The sequence below is a fragment of the Alligator mississippiensis genome, chromosome 2 (genome assembly GCF_030867095.1).
Source record: "Alligator mississippiensis isolate rAllMis1 chromosome 2, rAllMis1, whole genome shotgun sequence".
Classification (NCBI taxonomy): domain Eukaryota; kingdom Metazoa; phylum Chordata; order Crocodylia; family Alligatoridae; genus Alligator; species Alligator mississippiensis.
In genome coordinates this window covers 278533136-278561009 of record NC_081825.1, presented here as the reverse complement: position 1 = coordinate 278561009, position 27874 = coordinate 278533136, and the positions used below count along the sequence as shown (strand labels likewise).

At 43.4% G+C, this 27874-nt stretch overlaps 1 protein-coding gene and 1 long non-coding RNA gene across 16 annotated transcripts in view; one reads left to right on the top strand and one right to left on the bottom strand.

The window, feature by feature from the left end:
- Positions 1-27874, top strand: part of SYNE3 (spectrin repeat containing nuclear envelope family member 3) — a 111952-nt gene that overhangs the window by 68145 nt on the left and 15933 nt on the right. For 5 of the 6 annotated variants that reach the window (XM_019481628.2, XM_059723200.1, XM_019481627.2 and 2 more), the window contains 10 exons: positions 737-911; positions 1857-2039; positions 2281-2424; positions 6554-6688; positions 8170-8331; positions 9859-10022; positions 10915-11032; positions 12403-12558; positions 13198-13347; positions 14823-14864. In XM_019481628.2, coding sequence (XP_019337173.2) covers positions 737-911; positions 1857-2039; positions 2281-2424; positions 6554-6688; positions 8170-8331; positions 9859-10022; positions 10915-11032; positions 12403-12558; positions 13198-13347; positions 14823-14864 — 1429 coding nt within the window. The remainder of the gene's footprint in view (positions 1-736; positions 912-1856; positions 2040-2280; positions 2425-6553; positions 6689-8169; positions 8332-9858; positions 10023-10914; positions 11033-12402; positions 12559-13197; positions 13348-14822; positions 14865-27874) is intronic. The other variant, XM_059723199.1, reaches the window with a different exon arrangement.
- The window catches only part of LOC109281683 (uncharacterized), a 68121-nt gene continuing 50151 nt past the window's right edge, over positions 9905-27874 (bottom strand). For 3 of the 10 annotated variants that reach the window (XR_009460262.1, XR_009460269.1, XR_009460264.1), the window contains one exon: positions 13076-13318. This is a non-coding gene — a long non-coding RNA (uncharacterized LOC109281683). Of the gene's footprint in view, positions 9992-13075; positions 13319-18440; positions 18637-26631; positions 26756-27874 lie in introns of those variants that run through there. The other 7 variants (XR_009460266.1, XR_009460270.1, XR_009460271.1 and 4 more) reach the window with 6 other exon arrangements.

Sequence of the window (27874 nt, the reverse complement as noted above, 5' to 3'; positions counted from 1 at the left end):
TGGTTTAAGATTCAAGCACAGAGAACCAACAAGCAGCTGTAGAGCGTGTGCTGCTGGGCCCCACTGTGCTGAACACCAGCTTTCATACTGAAAGCCTGGAGGTTTAAACTAATGACTGTTTGCTATTTACATTTTGCTACTGAGTTTATTTGACATTTAAAAATTATTTAAAGAAATTTAGTTACAGATAAAGAAAACTTTTCTCTCCTGCCTTCTTTTGGGCATTTTAGATGATCAAACAGTTATTTTTAATGTAAAGATTTAAAAAAATAAAGTTTTTTACTTTTTATTTCTAAAATGACATGGGGATACAGATAAATTCTAACTTTCTATATAAGCATTAGTTTGTGCCAACCATCAACTGTACTTCTCTCTTGATCTTACTGCATGGATAACTGAACATAAAGTAATGAATGTACGCAAACGGAGATTGTTCAGCAGTTGGAACTGAAGGGCCAGATTTACCCCTAGTGAGTCAGCACTGAATACAGTGCAGCTTCAGAAGAGCTGACACATCTTTCTAGAGCTAAGCAAAGTTTGCCGGACACCTGACTGGCAGAAGGAGCTGCCAAGGACAAGGGTTCATGAAGCCAGGACTACATAAGGAGAAAACTGAGGTTCTTTGTGTTAAGTACAGAATACACATGAGAACTGTGCTAATTTTTCCTTTGATAAACTCAGACATTGTGTTTAGGATTTTAATATAATCCTTCTGTCTATCTGCTTGCTCTTGCAGTGTTAAAGGGAAAGCATTTAAAATGAGTATTGCAGCTGGAAGTGAGCTAAGGCAACATCTTCAAAACCCAATGCAAGAATTTCAGCTGTGGAAGCCATCAGTTCAGAGACTTCTGGATATGACTGCTAATGTTACTGAACCCACAGCGGCACAGACTTTCTTACTTCAGCTTGAGGTAATGAGGTGCTGCTAAGTTGGGGACCTAATATCTTGTTTGTACTGTGCACGCTTTGTAAACAAGTTACATGTGTGTAGCATGCTGACAGCAACAGCTGGGAAGATTGACCCATTACCACAGGAAATAACACATTATTGAAGATCAGCTGAATAACAGAATATGTCACTTTCAGCACTCAATTTGGTAACATACAGTTGCCAATTGAGGTACAAATGTCATATCAGAGCTACATATTAATAACAACAATAGTATTGCCTCCGGTAGTAACCACAGATCTCTCTGGATCTCTGGACAGGATATCTGTAGATTCTGATAATGCTTTGGCCATAATAGAGAATAAAGTACATAATTTCTGTAGTGTGTTGGTTGTACCCATGTTGATCTAAGAACATGTATGCACCCATGATATGGAGATTTGCTTGTATCTTCACCTCTTCAATCTCTGAAACAAATGCTTTCAGAAACAAGGATCAAACTTAACCTTAACTCAGATAAGGCTGCTTCGTGGCAAGTTCTGTTGTAGCTGGCTAGCTTCTTTGATGCAAGGCAGAGGAACCAGAGACAAGAAGCTAAAAGAAATATTGTAAGCAGAACTTGCTCTTCCTGGTGCACTTGTGCTAAAGCAACTTGCATTATCCATTACAGCAGGACTGAACTAGGTCTGCAGTGTAGCCCAACTTCCCTCATAACTGCAACTGAAGAGACAAAAGGGCCCTGCAAGTAGGAATACAATTACCTTCATACTGTTTAGGCCTTCCCTCCCTATTAGGGATGGAGGAGGATGCAGTCTTTTTTCAGTGTCTTGCATTATACCACACATGCACACTATGTTGTTAGTTGAAGCTGTGGCGCTGATGTCCATATATTCTTTTGTTGTGTGGCTTTTGGTCTGCTCATGTAGTTGTTAGTGCTATCATTTCACCAAACGAAGTGTTGTTTTAGGAATGTCTGGCAGAAAGCTCCCAATTCAAGGAAAGGATGATGATGATACAGCTGAAGAAGGATTTGCTCGGTAGTGTCTTTGGTGAGGAGGAAGCAAGGTCCCTCTTGACAGAGGTGACTGAAGCAGCAAAGGAGAGAGAAATTCTGCATAAAAGTCTTTTGCAAAACAAAAGCAAACTTCAGGTGAGCAGCCTATTCACCTCAAGGCCTATTTTTAACCCAAGTCAAAGAGTATGGTTAAACTTTTATATAAAACTGCTTTAATAAATAAATTCAGTAAGACCTAGCTGTGTTGAATGCACTTCATAGATTGATAAATGATTACTAGAAATGTGAATTGTTGGGTAGTACAGCTAATTATTTGCTCATAGGATGAAATGGGCCCATAATGCAACTCACAAATGCTATTTTTTGTCTCTCCTAGAATTTGATTTCTCAGCACAAAGACTTTGATGCAGGTTTTGCACCTTTGCAGAAGAAGTTTTCTGCTATCAGAACCAAAGTAGATCTAGAGAAAGAGCCACAGCCTGACCTTGTAGGAAAAAAGACACGACTCCAGAGACTCCAGGTATGTTACAAGAACAATTGTCTGAGCTATCCTGATGTTAATCATGCTTACACAGTTGCTCTGCCTGATTTCTCCTTAGTTTCATAGTAAGTAGGGTTGGAAGGGACTTGAGCAGATCATCAAGTCCGACCCCCTGCCAAGGGCAGGAAAGAGTACTGGGATCAAACAACCCTGACTAGGTGATTATCTAGCCTCCTTTTGAAGACCCCCAGGATAGGAGTGAGCACCACTTCCCTTGGAAGTTGGTTCCAGATCCTAGCCACGCTGACTGTGAAGTAGTGCCTCCTGATATCTAGCCTGAATCTACTCTTGGTCAACTTATGGCCGTTATTCCTCGTTACTCCCAGTAGTGCTCAGGGGAACAGGGACTCTCCCATAGCCTGCTGGTTCCCGTTGGCCAGTTTGTAGACGGCCACCAGATCCCCTCTCAGCCTTCTGTTGTGGAGGCTGAACAAGTTCAGGTCCTGTAGCCTCTGCTCGTAGGGCCTGCCTTGCTGCCCCCTGATGTGAGTAGCCCTCCTGGGGACCCTCTCGATGCTGTCCACATCCCTCCTGAAGTGCAGTGCCCAGAACTGGACACAGTACTCCAACTGCGGCCTGACCAGTGTTGCATAGAGGGGGAGCATCACCTCTTTGGACCTGCTTGTGATGCATCTGTGGATGCAGGACGAGGTGCGGTTAGCCTTCCTGACCATGTCCCCACATTGGCGGCCCATGTCCATCTTGGAATCAGTAGTGACTCCAAGATCCTTTTCTGCCTCTGCGCTGATGAGGAGAGAGTTCCCCAGCCTGTAGGTCTGCTGCTGGTTCTTCCTCCCCAGTTGCAGTACTTTGCATTTGTCAGTATTGAATCCCATCCTGTTCTTATCCACCCACCCCTGTAACCTGTCTAAATCTAGTTGCAGCCCGTCCCTCTCCTCCAGCGTGCCCACTTCTCCCCACATCTTGGTGTCATCCGCGAATTTGAACAAGGTGCTTTTCACCCCCTCGTCCAAGTCACTGATGAAGATGTTGAACAGTGTAGGTCCGAGGACCGAGCCCTGGGGGACCCCACTGCCCACATCCCTCCAGGTCAAAAAAGACCCATCCACCACCACTGTCCGGGTGCAGCCCTCCAGCTAATTTGCGACCCATCTGACTGTGTAGGCATCGACGCCACAGTCACCTAATTTCTTAATGAGAATGGGATCAGAGACAGTGTCGAAGGCCTTCCTAAAGTCCAGAAAGACTATGTCCACCATGACACCTGCTTTAGTAGGATTAAGTTGAAAGAGGGGAAAACCTCTTTTTGCCTGGCTTCTCACAAGGAAGCTGATGTCAGGGTGGTGCAAATCAAGAGTAACACCATTGAAATTAGCTGGTTTGTACTTGGTGTAAAACTAGTGTAATTTAAAAGCAGTGCCAGGTCCAGAAATTGTACCATTACCTCAATGTGTTGCAAAGCTTTCACGGTCCTATTAGCAGCTTATTTTCCACTTGGTGTTTTCATGATCATCTGCTAATGCATATGAATGCCTGACAACTTCTTCTGGGAAATTTTCAGTTGTGGTCATCAGAAGATTCATTTATTTAAAATTAATTGCTTTGTTCAACAATGTCTTACACTGACTCAGAAGCAGATCTTCAGGCAATTTTCAACATCTTTACTGAGGGATACAAGAAAATGGGACCAATGCTTAACATTCAGAAGACTAAGGTCCTCCACCCACAAGCTCCTAATGAACAGTCCTTAGCTCCAGAAATCCAGATCCACTATGAGACTATGGAACGTTGAGTATTTCCTGTACCTCGGGATCCATCTCTTGCAGAAGGCTGACATCGACAAAGAAATCCAACATCACCTCAAATGTGCAAGTGCAGCCTTTGGATACCTGAAGAACCAAGTGTTCAATGATTGTGACATCAGATCTGAAACCAAGCTTACAGTTTATCAAGAAATCGTGATCCCCACCTTGCTGTATGGAGCTGAGACACAGACAACATACAGGAAACATCTAAAGTTGTTAGAAAAGTACCATCAATGCTGCCTGTGGAAGATCTTCTGAATCCAGTGAGAAGACAAATGCACCAACATTAGCATCCTCCTGCAAACAAACACCACAAGTATTGAGGCGATGATTATCTGACATGAACTTCATTGGGCCGGCCATGTCATCCGGATGTCCAACTCCAGACTCCCAAAGCAAGTGTTAGTCTCCCAGCTCAGCCAAGGCATATGCTCAAGAAGATGGCAGAGAAAGCGCTTCAAGGACATCCTTAAGGCCAACTTAAAAAAATGCAGCATCAGTGTCAACTTGTGCAAAACCATCACCCAGGACCACCCCAAATGGAGGAAGAGTCTGCTGCAGGGATCTCAGTACTTTGAAGTCTCACAACAGCAACAGAAAATGGAAAAGCAGGAGTGGCAGAAACCGTGTGTTGTGGAGCAAATCAAGAATCCATTGCCACCCACTTCACACAGAAACACATGTCCAAGCTGCAGTAGAGTTTGCTGATCCCAGATGGGCCTCATCAGCCATCTTCAGATATACAGAGAGGACAATCATCCTCAACTGCAAGGGATTGCCAAAGAACAGTGTCAGCCAACCTCAGAATCAGCGTTCTTAACTATCTGTTAAGGGTACAGGCAGATGTGATATTTTTATTGATAGCATGTTATACTAATATAAACTGTTACAATGTAACTGTCAGGTCTGCATATTTCTGTAGCGATACCATACTTCATTCAGGGCTAAAGTTACAGTGATTTAGTACTTGTATTACAACACAGTCATGCAGATTTAACAGTAACGGCATAACAGCTGATGTGTGCTCCCAAGTACCTCCCCTTTTAAAGCAGTTAAAACACAATGGACAACTATTTGGTCCTGCAGGTCATATGGGGAATTTTGGTGAGCTGTCATGGGCCAGATCAGCACCTCCCCCCACCTCCCTGCGCAACAACTCACCAAAACTCCCTGCGTGGGATGGGGCTGGGAGCAGTGTTCAGGAGTGGGACAGGCGGGCGAGGCTGTGATCATGGGGCGGGGGCACAGCGCTGTGACAGTGTGGGGCCGCGGCCAGGGCCTGGGGCAGAGCCGCAATCTGCTGCCTGCACGTGCCTGCGATGGGTGCTGCTTTCACAAGCTGGGATGTGCAGGGAGTGCATCGCGGCTCTGCCCCCGGCCCCACACTGTCACTGCCCCCAAGATCCTGGAGTCAGCCCCGGACACAGCTCCTCGCCTGCCTGCAGCCCCATCCCCTCCACCTGCCCATGTGGGTCCCAGCCAGTCTCCATGGAGACCCCGGGATCATGGGGCAGTAACAGAGCGGGGCCAGGGCAGAGCTGCAATTTACCCAGTGTTCCTGCCCGTAGAACCGGGGCTTTGCCCCAGCCCCATGGTGTCACCATCCCATGATCCTGGGGTCTCCATGGAGACTGGCCAGGAGCTATGTGGGTAGGGCGCTCCACCAGGCAGACATGTTGCGGCCGTGGGTGGGTGTGGAGCTGCATCCAGGGCTGGGTCTGGGATCTTGGGGCAGCAACAGCACAGGGCCGGGTCTGGTGTTGGGGATGGAGCAGAGCTGTGGTCCGCTCCCTGCTCATCCCTGCCCACGGAACCGGCACCTGTCGCAGGGGCATACGGACAGCTGATCGCGGCTCTGCCCTGGCCCTGCACTGTCACTGCCCCAAGATCCTTAGGTCTACCCCAGCCACAGCTGCCCATCTTGCTCCCAGACACTGCTCCCCACTGGCCTGCAGCCCCATCCCAGCTGAGCAGCCTGCCCACACGGGTTCTGGGTTCTGCCCCCAGCAGTGAGTACAGGGCGGACAGACTGGCACGCCCTGGCAGCGGGGCTGGCCTCGGCAGCAGCAGCAGCCAGAAGGAGCTGCCACCACTGCAGTGGCTGCTGGGAAATGGAGTTCAGCTGCCATGCTACCCCTGTCCCACTGTGCACCCTGGGGTGCAACACAGCTGGGCTGCCCCATGCGCCTGGGCAAGATGGGACCGAGGGTCCTGCCACAGGCTAGACAAAATCCCTTGGCAGGCCATATTTTGCCCACCCCTGAGTTAAAAGGTGTCTGTCCATAGCCTAAGTCATGCCCATAGATAAAGAATCAATGTGAAATGCCCGTTTTCTTTTACAGATGATCCAAGATGATTTGGCAGAGCTTGTGGTTCAAATGGAAGACCTAGAGAGCCTCATTCAATCTAATGCCACCCACAAGCATAAAATGAACCAGCTTTCAGCTGACTGTAAGGCACTGAAGAAATCTCTGGAGGTAATTTGTCAGTTGTTGAGGAACATAAAGGGACAGTTACAAAAAGGAGCCTTTTGTATGTTGATGATGTCTACTTTAAACTGCTGATGTTTCTTCCTGCAGGGAAAATGGGGCTGAGTTTTTGTAGCCTGATCTGTCTTTATGGTTTCCCAGTTTTCTGTACTTTAACCTTTCCCACGGTACATTGGGACTACTATTGTTTAACTTGCAAATGTTGGACCAGGAGAGTCTAACAATATAATTGTACACTACAACCCCTAGAGCCCATGCATTTTTACCAATATAAAAGTGTTCTGGATCAGCATAATATTCAGGAATAAGCTATCCAGCATAAGCACTCTTATACTAATACAGCTGTGTCCACTCAAGCAGTTTCATTGTTTAATTATAGCACTGTTGTTAAAGCTGTATGTGTTTTATGCATGGTCAGGCCCTGAGGAGTGGAATCGATTCCCATTTAAAAACTGTAAACGAGTGATTCTCAACCATAGTGATTTGGCATCCTGTAATGCTATGAGATCCTCTTAATGGTGATGCATGGGCAAGAGGAGCTGTGATTTTTTATGATAAAAAAAAAAAAGATCAAACACCAAAATATCTAGGTATTTAGAATGTATTTTATTATAATGATTGAGGCAGTGGTAAGCTTCCATATTGCTTTAAAAATGTAACTACATCAATAAAAAAAATTGTGTTCAACTGATACCAACATATATAATGGCGTTTCATTTTAATTAGAAAAAGCACGGATCTGGAGTTTTTAAATCAGAGAATTTTAGATTTTTAGTCGGAGATTTTTTGGATTATTCGACAGACAAAACCAGGATCCCTGGTCATCAGTATGTTTATTATATACCTAAAAGTTAATGAATCAAAGCCACATTGCAGTTACTTCAATGGCTGGCATAAATACTTTTAGTTGCTTGTCAACATAGTGATAAAATCTTCCATCCCAAAGCAAATTTAGCAGAAAAGCCTGAAAATGCCCTCAGTTTGGTCCTTCAGTAGATGGTTATCCATAACAAAACATTACTCTAATGTATGCTGCAGAATTTTAGTTTAGTAAACAAATAATCACTGAAATAGTATTTTTCCAGGCCTATATATCCCAGGACAGATCCCCTTCTCTTTTATATATTTGTATTGTAAGTATGACTTTTGGTGAAAAGAGCAGCAGACCTCCTCTGTAGAAGCCGATACCGAATTATAGGATGTTGCATTTGTGAAAAAGGAAACTATTCTGGTACCTAATGCGCCACCAAGTGGCTAAATGCAGATCTGCAGGAGGCTGAAGACAAGGTTTGTTCCCTGGAATGTTGCTAAAAAACTAGTCTGGACCTGCTTGCTTTAGTAGTGTTTTTCTTTCCTTTCTCTATCTCTGTTTGATCTGTATAGAACCTATCATCATTGTCTCGGGAGTGAAACTGCTGTCTGTTTGCATTCTGTGGCTGATATATTCTGGTCATCCCTGATCCTTTTAGGAGACAATAGAACAGAGTGAGAAGCACGTTCAGAGACACTGGAAGTTTAATGAGAAGCTATCAGACCTTCAGCAGTGGATCGCAGTGACCGAACAGAAGTTGGAATCCTATCAGGGTGCTAATGGAGAGCGAAACATGGAGAGTAGAGTTGCAGACCTTGAGGTGAGGAACACATCAGCATGCAATGTCATCTGTTTGGTGCGTGGGCGTTCAAGGTTATCCTTGTGGTGGGAGGACATTCAGAGTGCCCCTTGTGGGAAGACATTTGAGACAAGGTTTGAGTTGCTGGGCTCCTACTTTTTTGCTATATCAACTAGGGGATTGATTTTTGCTGTGTGTAGTGAAGATGTGGGGCTGGCTCAGGTCCATGAATCACTAAGCTGCTTTTGAAATACCTGCATCCTCATCAAGGAAAAAAACTTTTTTGCAAGTATTGTAGATTCCTTCTGTTAGGAAGGCCTCTCTAGGCAAACAAATACATGCCTTTACTTCTAATAGCAGAAAACACTACAGGACTAAGTTGTGTGTTATATTATCAGCTTATTTTGCCTCGTATGTATGTATTGGTATCCAAGGGGATGCCATATTTTCTTGCAAACAACATGCACCTTTTTCCCCCAAAAACAGCTGCTGGAAATTGGAGTGTGCATTACATGTGAGAAATATGGTAAGAGCAGTTTCTGTCACTTAGTGTGAACCTGGGAGTACAACAATGACCAGGTTACCACCTCCACTCCTCCCAAGCTGCTGCTTGTTCATTACTTACTACCAGGAAAGATCTTTTTTCCTTCATTCTGCCTTTCAAAATGAGGTACATATTATATTCTAGGATGTGTTTGATGGAAGGATATATGGTACTTCCCTTTTTCTGCTTATGTTCAGATTTTCAAACATGGAAGTATATTAGAGACTAGAATCACTTCCACTGGTAATTTAGGATTAGGAGAAAGTAGGGATGAACAGGAGCTCATGAGGTCTTACAGTCCAGCTTTTGGTCAAGGCAGGATCATCACTGACTAAACCATCCCAGTGAAATATCTGTCTACCCTGGATTTGAAAATTTCCAGGCATACAGATTCCATGACTCCTATACTTAGCCTGTTCCAATTCTTAACCGCTTGCGTAGTCAGAAATTCTTCCGTATCTCCAGCCTAAATCCCCCCTCCTGCAGTTTGAGGCAACTCCTCCTAGTTCTGTCCCCTACAGCCCCAGAGAAAAGGCTATCTTCATCCTCTTTGTAATTGCCCTTCAGGTATTTGAAGACTGTTGTCAAATCCCCCCTCAGTTTTCTCATCTCCAGACTTAAGCAATCCTAGTTCTTTCCTCCTTTCCTCATAAATCATATTTCCCAGGCCTTTGATTGTTTTATTACTCTCTGCTGTATTCTTTCCCTTACTCTTCTCTGTTTTAATTGACCTTGAGTTGGTGGCAGCAACTTTAATTTTCATTGAATTCAGCAGATGCTACCACAAGGATGTCCTGGCTATGCTCCAAACTTGTACTCCAAATATTTGGGCTGTAGAAATCCATAGCCAACGTTTTGCTGTTTGCAATGGTATGGTGCTGGCAGAAGCCCACCAAGTCCTGGAGAAAACAAAGCCCTTAATCTGACATAGGTATCATGCGTTGTGGTAAAGCCTCAGGAATACCAGCAGCCCCGGAAGTGACTGGGAATGGTGTGAATTTCAGAGATTGCTGGCTGAGTTCCCAGATAAGGAGTTCCAGTTGCACCTTGTTGAAACTCATGGCCAGATGGTAATGGAGAATTCTTCCTCAGAAGAGGCAGCAGATATCCGGACTGAACTGAACAAGGTGAAGGAATCTTTGAGGGAAGTCAAAGAAAGGATAACAAGGTAAGTCTTTGTCAGTCCTTTTAAGAAGATTCTAGTAGGTGATCCAGATGCAGGAATAGTACCTGAAATGAGCTTTAGCTACAATTCCAAGTTTCCCTTTATGAGACTGGCCCACTGTTAAACAGGAAGGAAGTGATAGGGGGGAAGGTAACAGTGTTTAGCTGATTCCCATTGCTGTACCTTAACTAAAGACCATCCTCCCCCCTGTAAGTATATATGCAAGGAGCCAGCTCTGGATGTAGACCTGAATGCTCTGAAAGCTTCCAGCATTGAATAGAGCTAATATCCTCTCTGTGCCAGTATTTTTATATCAACCTCAGCTATATTATCTTAAGTTTTAGCATATCTGCTAGTTGCTACTGAACTTTTAATACAGCATGCACAGATCTGTATATCCACATAAATATCCATTAACAACTCATATAGTGTGCAGCAGCATTTCTGATATGAGGGCTGCTGGTGATGCTCTGGGATCCTCAGCTACCAAAAGAGCCTTTTCGAACTGTAGGCACCAGGCATGTCACTGGCAGGGTGAAGACTCAAAAGAAATTCAAGCTTGTGTCCCAAGTTTACCTTGCTCCCAGGGGAGCAACAGTGGCTCGAAGCACTGTAGAGGATGCAAAGAGGGTAGATCAAAAGACAAGCAGTTGTATTAAAGCCCGTTATTCATGTACTAAATGTCATCTTTCAGCTGCTTTTCTAGAGCACTACAATCTAACAGTCAGCACTGAGTGCTAAGAATAGTTGTTGACACCACTGACTGGCTGCTTCTCCTTATTTTATTTATAATAAGGAAAGCTGTGTAGTAATAACAATTTCACCCTCAGACCACCTAGGGATGTATCAGTTGTCAGGTGTCATTGCATTGACTTCTCTCATTTGTATTTTCAAGCCTTCTCCAAAAGCTGCAACCAAAAAGAACAGCAGTTGATACAGGGAAGAAAATAACCATCATGCAGCCACTTACATTTGGCTTCCATTCATTTGATGCAGATCCCAAGCACAAGCAGGTGAGAGAGAGACTTTGAATCAGTTTTCACAGCAACTTTATACAAACAGATTCCCACTGGCTGCATTGAATATAAAAAGTCTGATGTTCTACAAAATACAGCTTGCCCTTAGCTGATTAAGACCAGAATCCTGCTAGCGGGTTTAGGAGTCTGCCTGACATGTTCATTTTTCAAAATGTGGCTGGTGCATAGGTACCACTGTATGACTCCCATATGTGTCAGCGGAAGTCCCTAAGCTGAACTCCAGTGTCCTGCCTTAGATGTGTTATAATAGAGACTCTTGTATACTACTGCTGTAATACTTGCTGTTTAGCTTTGACAGTGTTTTAGAAGAAAACAGTGTAAATAAGCATAATGCCACATGCTCACAGGTAGAGGGGGGTGTTTTTTAATTAGAGCAGTTCCCAGACAGCCACTGTAATTAAAATAGTTCACCGCCACGTGTATTAAGCCCCCGCATGTTTTAAAATGACAGGTCATCCGATGAGGTTTAGTTAAAGTGCCCCCGCAGCCAGTTTAAAATGCATGGGGGCTTAATGCACATGACAGTGAGGTGACACTGGAGCATTCTGTTTAGATCATGGAGCAGACTTGATAAATCGAGTCTGCTCCAATGAACAAGCACATGTATAGGCAGCAGAGTTGCCAACCCTCCAAGATGCCCCCGGAGTCTCCAGGAATTAGATGCAAATCACCAGGAGACTACTGAGAGTCACCCAAGAAATAAATGATAGGGCATTCATTAAAATAAATATTAAATGTTGAATTTAATTTATACAGTAGTCCAGAGGGTTTTTAAAATGTAATTATGTGCATTTACCTTCCTGATGTAAAGTCATTAATGTCATTACATCATGTGATGAAACCTGGAATATATTCAGACAGAGTTGGCAACCCTAATAGGGAGGCAATGATGCTAGCTTACCCAGACTGAGGAGCCTGGCCCTCCCCCTCCTCCTTGTGATGATTCAGCAGAAGCCTGCTGGATGGATGGCTCCTTCTGTTCCTTTTCCTGTCCTTCTGTTCGTATGCATGAATCAGTTCAACTGAAATCATAGGGATTTTGTCTGCACAGGGAATCCATGGGTAGGCCCTAAAATGTCTTAACTGCAAGCCTGTGAGACTTACTGTGGTGAAAGTTGAAGGCACACAGCATTTAACAGGAAGTAATTACATCTTGCAGAATTGTCCTAGAAAAGAGGAGACGGGACACACCAGACTTGGGCCCTGTAAATGTACTATTGAAACCAATGGGAATTTTAAAATTAACTTGAACAGGAGCATGATCATACTGTTCGTGACAGAGGGTAGCAGTAAAAACATGCGCTTCTTTTACAAATGTATTTTGTTGTTTTGTGCTGTGTACCCAGGAGAAGATGAGCAAAGCGGGAAAGAATAGCAACCATCTTAAACTCATGAAGGACTTTGAGCAGTGGTTAGAAGCAGAAAATGCCAAGCTAACCAAAAATCTTGCTACAAAATCCTCCTCTGTCGATGAAGTTGAAGCAAAATACAGCAAGCTGGAGGTTTGTTTTCAGACATGAGTTTGCTGCGTGTGCAGAAATTATGATGAAGGTGCAGCAGGACAGTTGATTTCATGTTTTAAAAGATTGGGAAGGCTCATTTAGGGTATTTACAGTCCCACCTCCCCTCTTTCCTTCCCCTCTCCCCATCCTCACCCCAACTACTGTAAAACCTATGGGAGGGAAGAACAGAGGACTGGGGAGCCCTGGCATTTATGACAGATATTCAACTCCTGGAAGAATGGTCTATAAAAGCCACAGCTCTGTCAAGTGGCAGATTACACTTTCCAGTGTTACAAGCAGTGTTGTATGGCAGAGATATTAAACATAATATTGTGGCTAAAATACGATTTAATTATTTACCTTCACTGCTCTAACGTCAGATAAATACAGTCAAATCCCTCAGTGATGAAACCGTAGCAGCAGTAAACCTAGCTAGTGAAAAAAAGTCCTGCTCGTGAGAGACCCTGCAGATGATGGATGTTTGAGAGCAAAATTTAAATAAAATGATAACTGTAAACCCAGTGTTCATAACAGATTAATTTAATGCTAGTGTGCTTCTACATGAATAAGTCTCTGAGATGAGTAAGGCAATGATTCATTTGAATGCAGGGTTGTTGATTAACTTTTCTTTCCCTGCAGGAGCTTCAGTCTCGTGTTCCTGAAGGTCAGCATCTTTTTGAAGATCTTCTTCATCTTCATCCAGTTGTCGGGAACTCTGAAGACCTGGAGGACCTGCGCTACCGATGGATGCTCTACAAGTCTAAGCTCAAAGAAAGCCTTGATTCATTAGTAAGTGACTGGGCACCAAAATTCATAACATTAAATACATTGTAAACTTTTTCCATGATTTCCATAAGTAACTTCAGGGTGCTGAGTGGTCTGGTCTCAATCCAACTAAATACACAAGCTTCCCATTAACTTGAAGTGTAGAAGAATTGCTGAAATGCATGTGCATACACAACAGATAAGCAACGTATGCTGGTTGCCTGAGTAAAGATTTGGCCCAAGAGTCAAAATATCTCAAATATGCCTAGAGCTGGTGAGTGTGTGCATGTGTATGTAACTCTACCTTGTTCACATGAGGAAATCCCATTCTGAGGCTTCCTTGCCTTCCTCAGCAACCTGTTGCTCTATACACAAAATATTCCATACACAGCTACCAAAGCCAGATTATATCCACACAGATTCCATTTAGTATAAATCTCTCCTGCACTATGGTGCATGTCAGAGCTATCATTATAGCCAAGAGCTGACCTGTCTGCTGCAGAAAGTAACTCTAAAAGAAACCAATCTCCTGCACATCCTTTATAATGGGGTATTTATAAAATGTATAATATTTATAATATTCCTTCCTTTGTTGCTGGGGTTGTATCTGACTGAGGACTGAGGAAGGTGGGTACTTTGCAGTGGGAGACCCCAGAGTTGGATTTGGGTAAAAAGGTAATATTTTAGGATGACAGTTGTAATGGCTTTTCATAAAAGAACCAAAAAGTAGCTTTATATAAGAATGTTATATATAAGAGCATTCTACAGAAGGTAGAGTTTATGCATTATAGAATTTAAAGGATAATATATTTTCACTTAGCTTAAGATACATTTATGTAGATTTTCTAAACTGACAAGTGATTTTGGTCAGGCAACTCTAAGATACCTTAAGGAAATATAGTTTTCAGAATGTTAATATTTGGCACTTTCTTCAGACAATTCTTTAAGGGGTCTTAACTTCATCAGCTAAATATCAGAGCACCTAAATCGTTTGGCATTTTAGAAAATCTTCACCTTAAGGTGTAGAAGAAAATCTTTATCCTTACCTCTAAAAAGCTTGACAAGAGTTGGTTTTAAACTGAAAAGTTTTTTTACATGACAAACCCTTTGATTTGCAGAGATGGTGAAGCATGGGCTCTGTAATACTACAGAAATACTATAGAAATACTAATCAGATAATACTATAGAAATTAGTATTTCTATAGTTGTAATGTGGGCTGATTTTGTCCAAGTAGCTTGTGTAAACATACCTTTAGTCAATAGGTGTCAGTAAAATCAAAGCTATTTCTGAGGTGGCATTGCATCTGAGCACATTGTCAGGAAACCAAATCCATTTGGGCTTTATTTCTGATGTGTGTTAAAAAGCTCATTAAACAGAAATCACCTGCTGTTTCAGTCTGTCCAGATGACCAGAAATTTTAAAGAAACATTCCCCTGTGAAATGAATAGTTATAGGTTCCAGTGGGATCTCAAGTTTATTCTTTTTTTTTTTTTTTCAGCAGACTCCTGTATCTTTGGAAGAACCAGATGGATTCAGAAAGGTACAATATTTTCCTATCATTAATCTAAAAATGTTATATTAGAAGTTTCACAGGTAATTACTTTTAAATCAGATTGCTTTTAAGGTTCATGAAAACATTTAAAACAATGCATGAGGAAAAATGCCTGTAAAATACCTTAATAGTGAAGTTGATCTTCTACCAGTTCAAAAAGTAACTTGTCTTTTTTAAGAAGATAGGGTGCCTATGCACATGCTTACGGGTGGGGATGTTTTAATTAGAATGGTTCCTAGAGAGCCACTTTAATTAAAACGCCACAGCAGCGTGTATATTAAGCCCCTGCATGTTTAAAAATGGCCAGGGGACACTTTAACTAAAGGAGAAGTTTTAGTTAAAGCACTCCAGTGGCCATTTTTAAACCCACAGGGGATTATACACATGATACTGCGGCAATGCTAGAGCGTTCTACTTAGAACATGGATAAAACTCGATTAATCAGGTCTGCTGACATGTGTTGGAGTATGTGTATAGCCACCCATAAATTCCTCTTGCTCTCAAGGAATCAGAACTCATGGTAGAAGTGTTATCTTTTATTAGACCAACTAGATTCTTGAAAAAAAAATATTTATTTGCAACCTTTTGGACACAAGCACCCTTCTCCAGGCACAGGAGAAAAGACTGTAAAACTTCTCCTAGGTAGAAATAAAGTTCATATTTCATAAGAGAGGTGAAGGTGTATTTATCCTACAATCACAAAAGTATGAGAGCTAGATGTCCAGCACCCATTAGACATGGGGAAATTTTCTTAAGTACCTAAGTGATTTGAGAGTCTTAGTTCAGGAGGAACTTGCACACCTAAAATCCCAACTCTTACTGAAAGCCAATGGGACTAAGTCTCCAAAATCTCTTAAACTACCTTTGAAAATGGGACTTCAGCTCCTAGCTTATTTGGGTGGTCTTGAAACTTTTAGTTGCGATCATCCAATGTATCTCCCTTCTGGTGTAGGTTTTTAGATAAATTAAGGTTATTTGCTTAACATTATCAAAATAAGGCCTGATCCTGCACAGCATTCTGTGAAGACATTTCTTTGGGACCAGTAATGGAAAAAGTCAAAATAACGAAGAAAAGGGATTATGACAAGGCACAGGCTTACAGAAAAGAAAACATTAATCAGAAGTTGGTATATTTAAGGAGAATTTCTTCTCTTAGGGCTTGAACCTGCTTCCATTAAAGTCAGTGAGTCTTTAATCATAATGGTATTGAATCTCTACCAGTGCTCTTTATAGATAATGTTGGCTTCTTCCCATTTATTTTATATCTCCTCTGTTATTGGAAGGTACAGAATGAAGCTTTATTTATGCAACTGTAACAGAGTCTGGCCCCAGTGGTGGCTGTGTTGCCCCCAGGTGGCTACTCAGCCTGTTTCATCCTGACTTTTAAGCCCCCTCCCCTTCTGCTCTTCTGCCATGCCTTGATGTTAACATTTATTTAGAAATGGGAGGCTTCCCCAGGGATTCCTGAGCGACATCTCATCCACTTAGGAGCCATACCTGCTCAATGCCTTAAGGACAATTTCATGGCCTCCACGTTTCCCCTTTTAGTCATGCAATGCCTTACATATGTTACCAATCAGTAAATTATCAGTCAGTTCTGTGGCCCTTCGGCCCTATTCTCAATCAATCTAATGGGCCTTCAGCCTCAGTCCCACATCACTCTCTCGGCTCCTCTTTAGGCCCTGGGCTCTCTAGCTCCATCCATCTCAGCCCCTCCTTGGGCTGGGCTCTCCAGCCCCTTCTTTTCCCCCTTCTGGGTACTAGACTCTCAAGCCCCATCCTTTTCAGCCCCTCCCTGGGCGCTCTAGCCCCTTCCCTGCTTCTCTCTGGGTCCTAGGCACTCTAGTCCCTTCCCTGCCCTGCTCATGGGCTCTGGCCTTATTCCTAGGCCTCTGTCTCTGCTTTTGGGACTGTTGAGACCTTCTCCTGCCAATAGTACCCCTTAACTACCAATTTCTGGCATATCTACTTCCCTTTACTCCCACCCTAAACCACTGCTGTTAACCTAGCCCAAAAGCTGTATTACCCTCAGGCACTATTGGTTTCCATCAGGAGTCTCTCTCTGGAGCCTGTTCAGGAGCTCTTCTCACATCAGCGTCCAGGGCCAGACTGCCTGCCCAGCTTAGGACCTGGACTTTTATACACCCTAAGCCAAGCCCCTTGCTGATCAGGTGACTCCCCTGATTGCTGCCTGAGCTTTCTCAGCATCCTTACCTCCTCTTAAAGTAAGAGGCATCCTAAGTACCCTGTTACAGCAATGCAAAGTGAAATGAATTAATTAATTGTGTGTGTATATTACCACATTATCCTATCCCAGTGGTGCTCAACCTTCCAGCCCACAGGCTGGATTCATGGTACAGGGCCAGTCCATGAGCCGGATCTGGCACTTTGGGTTAATTCACAGGTCCAGAATTCCTTCTCTTGGGCAAGGCTTCCCAATACAGCCTAGATAGTCCTCAGATGTTCAAAAGATGGAGGAATGCTGTATTTCCCCAAGGGACACAGTGTTACACTGTTAACTTCTCAACAACTTCTGGCCAATCTTTAGCCTTCCTGACAACCCCCGAGCTGATTCCTTGTTGCATGTGTAGCTTAATGTCAGGCACTTAAGGAAGTACTGCAGTGAATCATGGCACTCCCACTCCACACACATAATTCACAGATGTAATGTAGCGGTCTTTGAGGAGCTCTGAGGAGGACAGAAAATAAATTTTCTGTCTTGGGCGTACTTATTGACCCAGCGCTGCCCTACCGTCACTACACTTCAGGATCTAGTGCACATGGAGTGGGCTTGCTGTTTCTCTTCAGCACGCCCTAGTGGTGATGTAGACCTGCCTTGGGTGTCATTAGCTGTATATCCAAGTCCCTGGAATTCCATCCTCAAGTGCCCAGTCTGCCTAAGGAAATAATGCAGTGGTTTAATTCTTGTTGTAAAGCAGTGATGCTCAACCTTTTTGTCTGACAGGCTGGATGGGCAGTGTCTGCTCCATCCTCAGGCCAGGATGGACGCTGGCTCCATCCTGATGGTCCTGACCTGGTACCTGGGGAGCATGGAGAGACCTTCTTCTGCCAGTCCGGCCATGAGGAGAGGGGTGGGGGGCAGCCCAGCCATGCAAAAGAAGGGGGCATGGCCTAGCCCCAATCCACCATGCAAGGGGAGGGGGCATGGCTTGGCCCCAAGCCAACTCTGTGGAGAAAAGGAGGCATGGCCTGGCTCTGACCCAGCCCCACGGGGAGGAGGTATGGCCTGTCCCTGCAGAAAGAAGAGGGTATGGGCCAGCCCCAACCCAGCCACACAGAAGGGCTGGGCTAGGGCGAAGGGAGCATGGTCCAGCTCTGACTTGCCACATGGGTTTTGGCAATTTGGCAGTGGGGATTGGGTGGCATGGTTCATTGCCACTGTGCCCCTGCTGCCAATGTTCCCAACCCGCGGGTAGCCCAGCAGTCCAGATGCCAAGGCTACACAGGTTGCATTTGGCCTATGGACCAGTGGTTGAGCACCCCTGCTGTAGAGTCAAGTGAAACTGCTTTCTCTTCAAAATGACACTACAGGAAGAATTCAAAGAATTTACCAAGGATTTATCTTGATTAGAGTTGCCTGTAGCAGAAAAAGCATAAATCTCTCTTGCATTTCCATTGAGTACTGAGATTCCATCCTTGAAATCAGCACTTCTCCTAATGTTGACTGGTACTCAGTCTCTCTCTTCTCCTCTGAGGAAGGTTGAGATGCACTGGTAAGTTCCGAGAAGGCCTACATAAACTATAGACAGATTAGAAAAATTGCCAGCTAGAGTTATAAAAGGCAAATCATCCAAAACCCTTCTTTGACTTCTGAATAGCTACCCAGTGCAAAAGGAGAGAAACAAATACCTTAAAACCCAAATACTCCAAGGCTGTTACCTGCAAAAACATTGGCAAGTGACTTTGGGTCCCTAATAATTAACAAAAGCTAATAAATAAAACATTTCCATCATTTACCCTGATTTAAACCAATGTGATTCCACTGAACCCAGTATAATTCTCTCAGATTAAAACTGAAAGTGGAATCTGATCCACTAAGAAGAGGGGTGTACGTGTGTATACTTGCATATGTGTGTTTATGTAATGATATTTAATTCAGACAATTTTTTATTTTTATTTAATCATCCACACATTATAGCATAGGACCTGGTTTATGTGACATAGAGCGTGACATTAAGTAGTCTAGTCACACCACTACCCAACCAGAGAGAAAGATAAAACATAAACAAACTGCATAAATGTGAACATGCAAGCAAGTGTTTTCAACTTACAGGGATGTTTTTTAATTCAGATGGACTGAGCTTAGGTGTTGCAAGGAATAGAATTAGGGACTTTTTAAATGTATGCATCCTGTGTTGTAAGTATCCCTTCAGAACTTTAGCAAATGAAAGGTCCCTGGAAGGATGACTAGCGTTATGAGTCCATTTACACTACAAGCATCTGCAATAGCTGGGCACATCACTTCCTTACTTGCAAATCCACTCCCATGAGTATGGAGGCAGTAGGAGTTCAGTGGAAGCCTTTGGGGGGAATAGGAGCAGTGCCTGGGCCATGTGCTGGTCCTCTGTTTCCCTTGAGTAATTTGTCAACTCTCTTGTAATGGAGAATCAGCAGAAGAGGCAGGAATCCAGGTGCTGAACTGCTCTCTCTTTTATGATGTGAAGCCTCTGGTTTCTTATCTTTCATGTACTTAATTTTTAGTAGTATCAGCAGATCACTGACAGGGACTGGAGAGAGACCCAGGTGTTTTCAATCTCAGCCCATATTCTTCCTCCCCATTCCATTTTCTGTCTGCATGGGTGAATACTAGCTAAGCTACAGCCTCTTCCATTTGAATGATTGAGCTGCTTCCCATTTACTCCCATTTCCATTCTCCCTGCCCACAGAAGTCATGCTGCTAAAGAGACATGTTTCCTAGGTGAGCTGTATGGGATGATGAGCTCTATAAAAGTTACATCTTGTTGATTAACAAAAAAACCCCCAAACCCCAAACTTTTCAGAGAATTGCATCAAGTATCTGGAGTTTTCTCAGGAGGCAGCGATGTGGGAATTTATCGGCAGACATTTCTGCAGCATACCTAGCATAATTTGGCACATCATAGAGCATATGCTAAATAGTAATAGAAGATAAAAGTTTTCTTCAAAAGCTGGCTCCCTGCTGACTATATTCCACAATAATTCTTAGCATAAATAGGAAATCAAAAGCTAGTTATTTATGGGTCTAGGTAGCTCTGTTTGATTTATATTCTTCACTGTTTGGAGTAATTACGCTTCCTTGCTGCAGAAATGATTTTGGCTTTATTGTTTGTGCAAACAAAATAATTAGGATTTATTAAATTTGTGGTCACCTAATTGCTTCCCTTTGAGATATTGCTGGATGTAATCTCAGGCAACATGTGGGCAGAGGGAGTATGCAATTTAATCTTATTTAGAAGTCATCGTTGATCTTGAGTCAATCAAATTAATGCAGCCATCCAGGAAGCTGTGCCCAGAGCTATAGCAATTATTGCTTGTCTGGGGAAAAACCATAATAAGCTCAGTCCATGTTAAGATATTACAAGAATTATTCAAGAAGCAAAATCTGTTTACAGTAACACTGAGTAGCTTGCGGCTAATGCTTTCCTGTTAAAAATGCACTGTGGATTCATGTTTTCAAAGTTGTGGTGGGTGTTGGTCATTTGAAGTCTGCTATAAAATTACGTACTTGGTGAGAAGAAAAATGCTTTTTAGATAGTGCATTGAAGCAACACATTTTCTCCAGTTCAGTGCCTGTCATCTAAACAGGAGGAAATCTTTCCTGCAGAATATAAAGCAGCTCTGAACCAAAAGCAAGGGTCCAAATTCCCCAGAACTTTAGATGAGTTCAGCTCTGGATCTTTGGTTTGGGGCTGGGGTCTTTTTTTTTTTTCTCAGCAATAAAACCTGAAGAAGTGACCTGGATATTTTCATTTTTTTCATGGGCACCCAAGGCAGCTATTCAATTTAGGAACTGCACAACGGGTGGCCCAAACCTGCAGACAAAATTGACTTCTTAAAATAGCAAGACAGAATCACTTCCCTGCTGACCTTTTTCTTTATAAAATTAAACCTCTTTGTCAGAATTCTAAATTTATTTTCAACCTACAGGGCTTATATTTGCTATAGTTTTAAAAAAAATGTTAAATAAAAATTCTCAGTATATGTTTACTTCTGAAAATGTAAGGAAAATCAAACCACTGAACTTGGAAAGACACTGGTAATAGGTCTGTGCAAAGGTTCAGGTGCTGATTTGGTTCAGAGAAGATTTGGCCTGATTCGGTGGCCGACTCTCCAAATCCAAATTGAATCAAGGACCAGTAAAAAGGTCTGAATTGATTCGAAGCTCTCCAAATCTTCAGAAAAGATTTGGAGAGCTTCGATGATTCAGGCAGTCCCAACTCACTGCATCAGGGAGCTGGAGCCAGGCTCGGATCTGGTAAGTAGGGACCGGGGAGGGGACCATGGGGGGACCCCTGCCAGGCCCCACCCCCTGCTTGCTCCCCCAGCCCCCACCCATGGCTGCCCCGCCCAGCCCCAACTCCTGGTACTTTAAAAAAAAGCCCCACTCACTTGGTGCTGCCTGGCGGGGGGGCGACCCCTCCGACCCCCACTGCCCCATGCTGCATGGGGGGCCCTGCACAAGCCCCCCGACCCCCTGCCCACTCCCCCAGCCCCCCTACGGCTGCCCTACCTGCCCCAGCTCCAGCCCTTTAAGAAAAAAGAACCCTGAAAAATACCCAGGACTCACCAGCTCCTGCAGTGGCCTTGGGGCTTGGAGGGGGCTCATGTAGAGCCCCCCACTTGGTGCAGGGCAGGAAGGATCGCCCACAGCCAGGCAGGAACCAGTGAGCCCAGGGGTTTGGGGGTTTTTTTATTCCTTAAAGGGCCGGAGCTGGGGCGGGTGGGGAAGCCATGGGGGGAGCTAGGGGAGGGAGGGGAAAGGGGGTCTCGTGGTAGAGCCCCCCCATGCAGTCAGGGGCAGTGGGGAGCAGCGGGGGATTGCTCCCCCGCCCAGCAGCACCCAGTGAGTTGGGGTTTTTTTTTTCCAAGGAGCCAGGAGCTGGGGTTAGCAGGGCAGCCATTGCTGGGGCTGGGAGAGTGGGCAGGGGATGGGGCCTGTGTGATTCAGAGATTCAGCAGCAGCCAAATCTCCAAATCAGATTTGGCCGAATGGATTCGGGACAGCAATTCGAATCACTGAATCAAATCACTGTCCCCTGAATCAGCCGAATCCAAATCCAAAGTGAATACTAGCTGCTTTGCACAGGTCTAATGGCAAGCCCCATGGAACCAAAGTTTATTGAAGTAATAAGAAGCCAGCATCTGACATCTGTAGTCTCTTCTGAAGGTACAAAGAGTATCTTCTTTATTTCAGTTTTTTTCAATGCAACTCAGTTCAATAACTAAATCATTCAGAGCTTAAAAACTAATTCTGAATGGAAAAAGAAGGAAAGCTTATTTTCCTCTTTCAGTCTGTGTATAAAAGCTAGGTGTGAGTTCTGAGATTTACTAGTTCTAAACTTACAGGACATGGTGACCAGAAACAACCTGTTCAACTTATACAGGTAATAAGTATGTTTTAAATACAAAAGATATTTGGATAAACATTCCTCTGCCCAGTATATTTACTGGCTTTATTTAACAAAAACAAGTTTTAAATGCTGTGTTTCTGCATTTTTAATTTAATTCTAATTCTATCCAAAAACAGCTTGATGCAAATTACAAGTAAAGAATTAGTCATCTAGAAAATAAGGAGTGTCATTCACTAGTTTCTACTGTAGTAGAATGAACTGGTAAATTAAAGAATCTGAACAAATGTATGTGAAGCTGCATGACTTGTCTATGGATAATGTATCCTTGTTAGCAAACAGTATCAGATATAGTATAAAATCTATATTATTTGCAAATAAATGTGTCCTAATGATTACTAATCACTATCAACCTTTATTTAAGATGTCTTTGGCACTGGGTCATCAGTGGTCTTGTTTGAGCACTACAGATTTAAATACCCCTCATTCTGTTCAGAAATTTCCTCAATCAGTCTGCTTGAGATTATTTAGCAGATTGAAGATAAATCTTTGGCTGTTCCTAATTTTGAACTGCGCTCCGCAGTTATCCTAATGGAAAATTGGGCTTCCATTCTGCAACAGCACTGTAGTCTATCATCGGGATGCACCAGGATATTTCTAGCTTGCAGCCATACTTGTCCATTTACTAATTTTCCCTGTTTCCTGTATTCTTACTAAACGTTAGGCAGCCTCTAGACTAAAAAGAACTCATCTTCAGCTGCTCTCAAAATGATCCCACAAAATTAATCTGAGATTTTGTGTGTATGTTGCCATGGCAAACTATAGAAGCCAATGCTAATTGGCCAATATAGCCAATGCTTCTATAGTTTGCCATGCAACAGTGTTGCAACAGTGTTGCTCTACCAAATTGCAACAGTGTTGCTCTACCAAATTGTGTGCTACCCCTTTATCTGTGGCATTGTATTATCCTAGGTTGTGCCAGATCTATCAGTAGAAGATAACCTTTAGCAATCCATTTTTGTCAAAGTAACACGTGGCACAGTACTTAATCCCAAGGGACCCTGTAGGAGAAACTGAAATACCCTCAGTGGCCACGTCCAGAGGAGCATGGCCGTGCAGTATGTGGTGCCGCAGACCCGACTGCAGCACTACATACTTCACATTCAGATGTTTCCTCTGCTCCTACCTTGTAGCTCAGGGGGGCAGGGGTTTTGACCCCTGGGGATCCAGGGGTCAAAAAACCCATGCAGAAAAGAAGTGGGGTGGTGCACATGTGGACAATGCATGCCACCCAAAAGGGAGCCTAGATGGCTGGAGCCATGCTGTAGCTGCCAGCCAGGCCCCAAGCTGCAGGAGCAATGTGGCTGCTGGCCCTAGCCTCCTCTACCCCACCAGGGGTAACCTGCCATGCACCAGAGGGCGCATGGTATGGGTGTTCCCCAGGGACTACTAGCAGCAGCACAAGCTGTCCCCAGGGAACCAAATGTCCGTGCTAATTTGGATGTGGCCCATGAATCTGTGCTAAATATGAATTGGGTTTTCTTTCTTTCTTTCTTTCTTTCTTTCTTTCTTTCTTTCTTTCTTTCTTTCTTTTACACTGAGCCTTCTACAAGGCTGCCAGTTCATAGTCTAGTAGAGTCTGTGCACTCCAGAATCTACCAGAGAGGGAAGGAGGGAATTCTGTAAGTTGTTGACCTCCCTACCTCTCCTCTGCCTCCTGGCACACACAATTTTAAAAGACTTTTTTAAGAAGCCACTGGTTCCTTGGGACAGATTAACAAAGTATTTTCCTGTATTCTGGAATCCAGTCGGTACGAGGGCAGGAGGAGCATGATTGTAGCAAAATATTTTGGTTTCCAGCATAGGAACATTGGCCATAACTAAGTTATCCCCAACCTTTTATTCTTCTGTCTCTAGCCCATGGTATATGTGGTTAGCAGTTATTAGTGACATGCAGGCTTAATGGGTGAAAGTCCTCAGGTCCAGACCAGCTCTTTAACTACAGTATGAATAAATAACAAATGTGCATGTTCACAGCTACAGTATCAATGTATCTTATGGTTGGTAGCAAGCACATATTATTTAAGTGTGTTTTCTTATACACGGCTACCTGCGCTTCATGTATTGCTCAGTCTATTGTTCAAATTCACCTTGACATTTTGGGAGGAGGCTTCATTCTGTACAACAAGCTTCTAAAGTATATTTTCATTTAAGTCTTAATCTGTCTATTGTCCCTGTGTATTTAATAATTTCTCCTGCCTCTTCATGGGTCACATCTAAGGTAGATCTTCATCTACTGCTCCATCTTCATTTACAGATGATGGAAATTAGCATAGGTTTTTTGACTTCAGTAGAGCTTTGCCAGTTGACACTAGCTTAGGGTCTGGCCCCAAAATACTTCCAACACCTCCATTCCCATTGTGAAAGAATAGGAGCCGCATTCCCACTGAACCAAGAAAGCAGTCCCACTGAACCTGAAATAGAGCTGCATGACAAATGAAGGTTCCATTTCTGAGGTTCCAAAATATATTGTCATTGCATGAAACCAAAACCTTTCAGGCATTTTTTTGCAAAATTGGATAAATAATGTCCCTTTTCTGATTCAAGAAGTCATTTGACAAAATCAGAGAATGAGAGTGTGATGGGGCAGTGACTGAAGATGAAGACGATGCCATGTTCTGCCTGATTCAAAGCAGAGTTTTTCATTCCTGATCACTGTAATCTAGGCCAAGCTGGGGGTTTGAGCCCGAGTCTCCCACATTCCCAGGAATATATGGCACGAAAGACCTTTGCTCCCCACTGCACACCTAGGAAGCCATGTTGACAAAGTCTTCTTTCAAAACTAGTTTTAAATGTACTAAAATTTCATGTTGTTGAAAGTGTCCCAACCAGCTGTCAGCAACAGCATTAACTTGGGAGTAGTTTACTCTTCAGCATCCTCCAGGACATCAGGATCTTGCCCAGTAGAAGTCAGCATCCCTATTTTGAATTTGAAATCAATACGTTTGCTTGCTTCCATGACTTAGGTGTTCCATTTCAGAATATATTTAGTTTTCCAAGTGCAAAACCCTGCTGCAGCCAGCGAAGTTAATTGGAGTCGGTTTCAGTGTACAAGCTAGGTATTATGGACTTATCATTTCAAATTTGATGTAAGCCACAAACCTTCACAGCCCATGTGCTCCCCCTCTTTGATCCTGCAGAGACATCATAATGCTGTGTTTGTGATAATACAGTCATTTCCATGGCAACAAATAGTCAGAAACACAAGATTATGACCCCTCTGTGTGATCAGGCAAAACAGAGAAGTCGGGTATAGAAGGAAAAAGTTCTTTATACAGTGGTACCAGTTACAGGCTAGCAGCTTCAGGCACAGTGAACTCGCTTTCCTCCAAGTTTTGATCTAGCATAAAAATTCTTCCTTCTTCACTAATCTAAATTATTTAATGGCATATTCATCTACTATTAGTCTTCATGACAGTATCTTGTATTGCAAAAAGCCCCAATGAAATTAAATCATAGCTTAAGAAATACATTAGTTTCAGCGAAATTCAAGGAGAATACTTGGAAAGTCAATACTATTTTACAGTTTCTCTATACAAGCAATGATATTTCAGCTATAGTCTGCAATTTATATCAGTATTACCAACCCCTGTTTTACAGATGAGAAAATTGAGCCATAGACAGCAATTTGTCCGAGGTTACATACTGAGTCATTTATAGCCAAAGTAGAAACCATGTTTCTTCTAGCCCGAATGCATGTGTGGCCACATCTCCTGCAGGCAAACGCTGCGTGAAGCTCAATCAACACTTTAGCTAGCTTATTAAGTGTGCCGCTCTCTTGGGTAAAGTATAGCATCACACCAGCCTAAAGAGAGCATGGAGGATTCTACCTAGGAGACCAGTTCTCCTGGGTATCCTGGGTTCAGCAGGGGAATTAATCTACTGCTACACTTCTGCACAAGATGCACCCAAAAGATTGGGATCCTAGACCTAGTGTTTCTGCCATACTGCTGTACAATAGAGCAGTATATGAGAAGATCAGTGGAAAATTATAAAAGAATTGTGATCAGTTCAGATAGACTTAGTAAAATTTCCATTGACTGGCATAGATCAAACCAAAGAGGTTTTGAATCAGTCTGTCTGTATCTGATGTCCCAGAAAAGTCTGGGACATGAGCCTTGTTCAATGTTGCCTTGTACCCTGCTTCACAGAGTCCTGTTGCAGTCAGCGTAAGAGTGCAGAGTGGAAGCTCTTCTAGTTGTATCTCTCCTTACTCAGGGAAAACTCTCATTCCAGAGTTACAGGATTGGCCTATAGTAGTAAAATAAAAAATCCCATTAGGCTGGCTAACAGTGTTTAGTACTTTGGACACTCTTCAGAAATAGTTCATCCATGAGAAGAAACGACCCCTGCAATGCTGCCAAGGTCAGCGAAGCGAAGATCTGCCCTGAAAATGCCAGCTATGCATTCCTTGAGGGATGTTTTAATTTAGACTGTCAGTTTTTTCTAACATTTTCTCAGAAGCCAAAGATGAACCCAAACAGATGAAACACTCACTCTGTCTGTTCTCCTAGGGCCTCGGGATCTTCCTTGACTTGAATGGGCTTTAGAACAGGCCTTAACCCAGGACAGTGCAGCAGATCAGAAATGGCAGAGCAACTCACACAGTAATTAAATCTCTGTCAGTCATTTGATAACAGAAATAAAGCAGATGTAACAGAATGCTTTCACCACATCACTATCTCATGCTTTAAGGCTGTATGTGGATTGTGTGCGCTGATAATTAATATCTATAAGTGTTCCAGCATTTATATAAAGCAGGGGTGTCAAATTCACCTCCGGCTCTGGGCTGGATTTGGACCAGACAGCTTCTTCCAGGCCAGATTTGCAGGGCCAGTGACAGCTGTGGTGGGTCTAGGGCAGTGGTGTCTGAAGCAGATCTGGTGGTGGCAGGGATCCAGGAGTAGCGGCAGGAGCCCAATGGCAGTGACGGATGTCTGGGCACAAAACAAGTCCCCAAGCTGCCAAGGGCCATGTCCATTGGGGCCCTCTATTCCAAAGAATTCCCCTGAACTCTCTGGGCCATATCTTTGACACCCTGATATAGAGCAGCAGGAGTGAGGAGCTTTGCTACTGATGGAAAGACCTTGGAAATGTCCAGTGTTAGTTGTCCTAGTAGAATGATCTGTGTCTGGGATCATTGCCATTACTTTCTCCGATGTGTCCAGAGGGCCATTTATAGGGTAATACAGTAGGAGACAGATACTGCCTAATACTCGGGGCAAAAATAGGAGCCAGGCATTCTGAGGATCCTGTGGCTTTGAGTAAGTCACTGAACTTCCCTGCCTTCATTTCCTTATCTGTGAAATGTAGTTAACAGCACCTCACAAGGGCATTGTAAAAAATGTATTAGTTAATACTTGAAAAGTA